At 53.6% G+C, this 7,403-nt stretch overlaps 1 protein-coding gene across 1 annotated transcript in view; it reads left to right on the forward strand.

Annotated features, from left to right (window-relative positions):
* LOC107306980 (heat shock factor protein 1) overlaps positions 1 to 7,403 on the forward strand; it is a 75,899-nt gene that overhangs the window by 61,961 nt on the left and 6,535 nt on the right. Inside the window, exon 11 of the mRNA XM_032441641.1 lies at positions 1,790 to 1,895. Coding sequence (XP_032297532.1) covers positions 1,790 to 1,895 — 106 coding nt within the window. The remainder of the gene's footprint in view (positions 1 to 1,789; positions 1,896 to 7,403) is intronic.

Genomic DNA, 7,403 nt, shown 5'->3' on the forward strand with positions numbered 1-7,403 from the left:
TGTGTCCATGCAGTGCAGGGCTGTGTCCGTGTGTCCATGTGTCCGTGTGTCCCTGTGTCCATGTGTCCATGCAGTGCAGGGCTGTGTCTGTGTGTCCCTGTGTCCGTGTGTCCATGGGATGATTCCATTGGGAGCCTCCTTAAGGATCATGAAGACATGGAACGCATGGTTTGAAAGGGTCCTTAAAGGTCATAGAGGCATGGGAATGGTATAGGTTGGTTGAATGACAGGATGGTTGGGTTGGAAGGGTCCTTAAAGATCATGGAGACCTGGAATGCATGGGTTGGAAGAGTCCTTGAAGAATGTAGAACCGTGGAATGGTTGAGTTGGAAGGGTAATTAAATGTCATAGAGATGTGGTATGATTGGGTTGGAAGGGTCCTCAAAGGTCATGGAGACATGGAATGGTTGGGAAGTGTCCTTAAAGATCATAGAGCTACAGAATGGGTCGAGTTGGAAAGGGCCCTGCAAGATCATAGAACCACAGAATGGGTTGAGTTGGAAGGGAGCTTAAAGATCTCAGAGCCATGGAATAGTTGTGAGGAAGGGTCCTTGTAGATCACAAAGCCATGGGATGGTTGGGTTGGAAGGGTCCTTGTAGATCACAGAGACATCGGATGGAAGGGTCCTTACAGATCACAAAGCCAAGGGATGGTTGTTTTAGAAGGGTCCTTACAGATCACAGAGCCATGGGATGGTTGGGTTGGAAGGGTCCTTACAGATCACAGAGCCATGGGGTGGTTGGGTTGGAAGGGTCCTTGTAGATCACAGAGCCATTGATTGGGTTGGGTTGGAAGGGTCCTTAAAGGTCTCAGAGCCATGGAATAGTTGTGAGGAAGGGTCCTTACAGATCACGTAGACATAGGATGGTTAGGATGGAAGGGTCCTTGTAGATCACAGAGCCATTGATTGGGTTTGGTTGGAAGGGTCCTTAAAGACCACAGAGCCATAGAATGGTTGGGTTGGAAGGGTCCTTAAAGGTCACAGCGCCATGGGGTGGTTGGGTTGAAAAGGTCCTGCAAGATCACAGAGCCATAGAATGGTTGCGTTGGAAGGGTCCTTAAAGGTCACAGTGCCATTGATTGGGTTGGGTTGGAAGGGTCCTTAAAGATCACAGAGCCATGGGGTGGTTGGGTTGGAAGGGTCCTTAAAGGTCTCAGAGCCATGGAATAGTTGTGAGGAAGGGTCCTTACAGATCATAGAGGCATGGAACTGATTGCGTTGGAAGGGTCCATAAAGATCACAGAGGCATAGGATGGTTAGGTTGGAAGGGTCCTTACAGATCACAGAGCCATGGGATGGTTGGGATGGAAGGGTCCTTAAAGGTCACAGTGCCATGGGGTGGTTGGGTTGAAAAGGTCCTGCAAGATCACAGAGCCATAGAATGGTTGCGTTGGAAGGGTCCTTACAGATCACAGAGCCATTGATTGGGTTGGAAGGGTCCTTAAAGGTCTTAGAGCCATGGAATAGTTGTGAGGAAGGGTCCTTACAGATCACAGAGCCATGGGATGGCTGGGTTGGAAGGGTCCTTAAAGGTCACAGAGCCATTGATTGGGTTGGGTTGGAAGGGTCCTCACAGATCACAGAGCCATGGGATGGTTGGGTTGGAAGGGTCCTTACAGATCACAGAGCCATGGGATGGTTAGGTTGGAAGGGTCCTTAAAGGTCACAGAGCCATTGATTGTGTTGGGTTGGAGCTCCCTACCTGCTGAGTGTCCGAGTGCAGCAGATCCTGGTGTCGTGTTGATGTCCCCTCTGTCCCCCCCCCCCTTTCTCCCCCCCATGCACAGGAACGAGCTCAACGACCACCTGGACACCATTGACTCCAACCTGGACAACCTGCAGACCATGCTGACCACGCACGGCTTCAGCGTGGACACGAGCGCGTTGCTGGACGTGAGTGCACACACACACACACACACACACACACACACACACACACAAGCCCACCCCCCACCCAAAAAACTTCTTGCCCCCCCTAAACCCCAATGGCAGCTCCTTCCTGCAAAGCTCTTCAGCCCTACCCCCACAACCCCCCCAAATCCCACCCCCCAGCCCCCCTCAGCTCCCATCCAAACCACCCCCCCCATCCAAAAGCCTTGCCCCCCCATTAGCAGCCCAAACACGGCTTGGCAACCTTTCTTGCAGCTCTTCAAGCCCCCTGGGTGCCCGCCCGCGCCCCCCCCCCCAAACCCCCAGCCCCAAAACCCCCAACCCACCCCACCCTAGCCCCTCACTCCATTCCCAAACCAACCCCCACCCTAAATACCTTTGCCCCAGCCTCCCAGCGTCCGAACACAGAGGCTCAGCCTCTTCCTGCAAGCATCTTTCAGCCCCCCCTCGCCCACAACCCCCAGCCTCGCCCTCTCCAAACACCCCCCCCCACCCCCCCAATACCCCCCCCCCAAAGCCCCTCACACTCCATCCCCCCAAACCACCCCCCAGCCCATCCCACCCAAAGCCTATGGCCGACGCCCCCCCCAGCCCCCCCCAGGCTTCCTATTCCTGCCAAGCTCTTCCAGCCCTCCCAGAAACCCCCCAGCCCACCCGGTGCAACCCCCCCAAGTCCCCCAAACCACCCCCCACCCCAAAACCTTGTCCCCCCGCAGCCACCCGCCAGCTCCTTCCTTGCAACTCTTCAGCCCACGCCCACAACCCCCACCCCCCCTACAAGACCCCCCCCAACTCCCCCCCAAACCCCCCCTAGCCCCTCAGCTCCATCCCCAACCACCCCCCCACCCAAAAACCTTGCCGTCCCCCCCGACCCCAATGGCAGCTCCTTCCTGCAGTCTCTTCAGCCCTCCCCCAAAACCCCCCAAGCCCACCCCCCAGCCACCTCAGCTACCCATCCCCCCATAACCACCCCCACCCAAAAACCTTGCCCTCCCCCCAACCCCAATACAGGCTCCTTCCTGCAGCTCTTTTCAAGCCCTCCTCACAACCCCAACGGCCCCTCCCTCACGCACAACCCACCCAAACCCCCCCAAACCCAAACCCCAACGCCAAAACCTTCGTGCCCCCGTAGCCCCCCCCAGCGTCACTGTACTCCTGCGCCAGTTATTGCTTCCACGCCTCCTACCCAACCAACTCCAGCAACGCCTGCCCACTCTCCGTGATTACCCCCACAGCCCCTCAACCACCTCTCTCCACACCCAAAGCCTTTGTCCCCCCCCAGGCCCACACTTATGCTTCCTTTCCGCTGACAGAGCTCTTTTTCAAGGCCCCTCCATTCCATATCCCACCATTATGTAGTATTAGACCAACAAAACACGATCATGAATAGCACGATTACCTTCCCAGACCCCAATGAACATCCCATTCCCTGCCCAAACCCAAACCCCAACCCCGACTATCAGCCCCATTCCCTCAATACCACCCCCACCCAAAACCTTTTCCCCCGCTGCCTCCCCCCCAGCTATCCTTTCGCCTTCAAACATCTCTTGGGAAGTTATGTGTTGGGATTGCACAGACTTCCCGGACAATACTCTTACAAACCCTTGCACACAAACCATCGCCTCTTGAAAGCCCAGAGCACCGCAACCCCCCCCAGTGCACCGCCTGTTAGAACTGAAACTCAATGGTTTGGTTTCAAAAGAGGGACTTTCCTCTACAATTTCTTAGTGCTCACCTATCCGCGCGAATCTCACGGACAACTTACTCACAGTTGGAGTGCTGCTCTTTGCAGAAGAATCCTTAACATTTCATACAAAAAAAGGCCTCACAATAACCCGTTTACCCCGCACAGCCAACAAATTTTGCCCCTCACCAGCTCCCTCCTGCAGTTATGGCTGGCGTTTCGCATATAATGCTTCATGTACACCCTTCACCCCGAAACAATTAGTACCCCGCCTCAACTCCAAGTACGCCACACCTACTTTAATAACACCACCACCCTCGCCAAAGAGACAGCTCCGACCCTCAACTGTGTTCTGACGAAATCTGCGTCTTCCTCTTCCCCCTCTCTTTATCTCACTCTCTACCGTCCCCGTTAATCCAGTTGTGCGTTTAGAGAGAGACCTTCCTGGATATCGCGCAGCTGACTATCATTCTAGTACCTTCTCAGTTATTTTTAAAGTTATTGGGAGTTTATTACACACTCATTTGGTTGAGGTGGTATACATGGATACATTTAAGCTCCCCCAACAGGTGCCAATATACTCTCCTACACGAAGTTGATACGCCTTTCTTCTTGCATGTCAAATGTGTTGGGATTCCTCTCTGCCCCACAAGCCGTCAGCATCTCTCTCTAGTGTTGGAAACAATTGTGGTAGACGAGAGAGGAAATTGTTATCGAAATCTTCTATGTATTGACCCCATAAGCCATTGAGATTCAGTTCCTACAGGTCTGCCTTCAAAACAGGCTTGTCATTGGATTGCATACCATGCGAATTCCAAGATGTTAATAATAATACGAGTGTAAGGTGCAATGATGCCAATGAAGATCTGGCTATTTCAAGTATGTTTGTTAAACACATTTGTGACTTTCGAATATTGCTCATATCGAAATCATACAATCACCAGTGGCAGCTGCCTGGTTTAGCCTTTCAACTATTGTGGACATTTATTTAAACCCATACGCATCCACACAACGTCATGCTTCATATTTACTGCTATGTTGGCCATGATTACCAGACGGCAGCGATCGGTGGTGGCTCGAGCTTGAAAGGTCTGATAAACTTTTATCCTCTCTAAATACTTCCATCTACTCTCTCTGTCTGTATGTCTGACACATAGCAGCAGGCAGATCACTTTGGACCCCAGCAACTAGGGACTATGACAGGTGAGGAAATGAAGACACAGGCTTTCTGAATCTGAATTCTCCATGCCAGAACAACTCTACATCCCATTGACCCATATACACGACTCGATGTTTCTGAGAGGGACAAGCAGTGCCGATCTGACGACCAGGCAGTGAGGCCGGTGTCAGCTGACCGTTCTCTTTACCTGCCCAGTACTCTATACCAGATGACCGCGTGACTGCCCAACCCCTCACAATCCTCTCTTTGCCATGCCGATCTCTCGATGAGCCAGTCCCAAATAGCAATATGACCAAGCTACTGGCCTTTTCCATTACCCTGGGAAACAGCAGGCTAATCACCCTCGGGAGGACGCACGCTGGGCATTATTTTCCCGAGGAACAATTCACTGTTCTTTCATTGTACCCTGGAAGCAACTATTGCCCATTCCTTCCCCACGCCAATGCCTGTCCCCCCAGCCCCCATCACAGGGCTCCTTTTCTGCATGGCGACTCTACGATGGCTCACACTTCTCGCTCACTACTTCCGCCTTGAGTAGGCCTCTCTTGGACACACAGCCACAGCCTTCTCATATTTACGGACGCACTTTTCATCCCAAACACCACCTCCACCACTCTCCGTTCGCACTATGTTTCTCGCCCCCACTGGCACCGGGGCCATAAATCCCAAATACTAGTACTCACTTATGCATGTGTCAGGCCAAGATATAACCACTGACAAATATGCTACCACAACGTCCTATAGTCACCGTCGCACAGAGGAACCTCCAGTCCCCATAGCGACCAAATACTCAATTAGCAAAACCGCCCTTTCCTCTCTATTGACCTGCCCACACCTCGTCACACCCTATATACCCGCATCACGCCCAATAACTCTCACACTGGCTATCAGTGTCTACGGTGCAGAGTCATGCCATTATTCCTCTTCCCACCCCGATCAACTCACCTTCTCTTCTATCTCTCTTTCTTCAAGCTCTTTTTTCTTCAACCCCCCCAGCCCCAATCATCTCTAGTGTCATCTTCTCTGTGGTGCTCTTATTGTCTCTTCAGCTATGCTCCCTCTATATTCTAACCACACACTCACATAACCCCACAATCGAGTCTGCCTATACAAAAAGACGTACCATCTCTGTAACTAACACCGCGTGTTCATACCTCTCGCTCGCGCATCGCAGAACCCTACTCACATCGCTGGCCGCTGTGGCCCCCTGCTCTCATAGCCCCACACTTGAGCAACTTGCACTCTGGTTTATACATGCTCAGCTTTACTTCATGTTCTACGTCTTCCTCACCCAGTTTCTCGCACTCTTGAAACTAGCTTTCTTCCAAGTTAACTAGAGCAGGGTTCCAAGTACAGCTCGTCTCTGACAAGAACTCACACATTTCCGCTTTCCACCACCCATTATCCCTCGTCTCTTTAGCTCGCTTCGAGGCTTGCGCAGGTCCCGCATCCAACGCTACTCACACAACTCCACTCGATGTCCTTGTAGTCTGCTTCAGCGCATACCCATTGGGGCCACGAGCAGCAACGCATCCTTGCTCTGTCAAGGCTCCTTCTTCTCCTCTCGTGAAGCGGATATGGTAAAATTGCCAGCCTGGCCAAAGAGGGGAAATTGTGATTAATCTCTCCTTTCAACTCAGGAGATAGAAATGTTGGGAGGTTTGAATTTTGGCTTAATGGATATGTCTTCGGAGACAATGATGCACTATAATGCTGGTAATCATAGACTCCACGCGCCACTACGCAACCATGCCAACTCTCCCCCCCCCCCAAACCCCCCCAGCCCCTCAGCCACCATCCCCAAGCCACCCCCCACCGCAAAACATTTGCCCCCCCAACCCCAATTACAGCATCCGTTCCTGCAGACTCTTTCAGCCCTACCCCGAACCCCCAGCCCTTCCTACCAATCCCCCCAACCCGCCCCCCAGCCCCTCAGCTCATTTTCCCCAAGACCACCCCCCCACCCGATGCCTTGGACCCCCCAGGCCCCAATCACGGCGCTCCTTTCCTGCAGCTTTCGAGCCCTTCCCAGCAAACCCTCCAGCCCTCCAACAACCCCACCCAAACCCCCCCAGACACCCTTCAGCTCCATTCCCCCAAACGAGCAGACTCTTCTCACCGTCCAACCCCAAACACCTTGCCCCGCCCCACCGCCCAATAAAAGCTCCTTACCGAGTGGCAAGGCTCTTCAGCCCTCCCACAACCCCTCAGCCCTTCCCAACAACCCCTGCCAACACCCCCCATTCCCCAACCCCAACCTCCTCAGCTCCATCCCCAAACCACCCACCCACCCAAAGCCTTGCCCTACCGCGAACCCAGATAAGCTACCGATTCTAGCAGCCTTTCAGCACCTCCAACTGGTACAACCCCAAACCCCCCAACCCAACCCCAACCCCCTCAGGTCTCCATCCCCAAATCCACCCTCCCACGCCTAACACCCTTGCCGCCCCAACCGTACTTACAAGCTCCTTCCTGCAGCGCTCTTCAGCCCTCCCCACAAACCCCCAGCCCTCCGCAACAACCCCCCCAAACCCCCCAACCCCCCGCCCAAGCGCTCAGCTCCAATCCCCAACCCACCCCCACCCAAAGCGTTGCCCCCCCCAGCCCCAACACGGTCCGTATACATGTCATTCAGCATACCTGCGAT

The sequence above is a fragment of the Coturnix japonica genome, unplaced genomic scaffold (genome assembly GCF_001577835.2).
Source record: "Coturnix japonica isolate 7356 unplaced genomic scaffold, Coturnix japonica 2.1 chrUnrandom424, whole genome shotgun sequence".
Classification (NCBI taxonomy): Eukaryota; Metazoa; Chordata; class Aves; order Galliformes; family Phasianidae; genus Coturnix; species Coturnix japonica.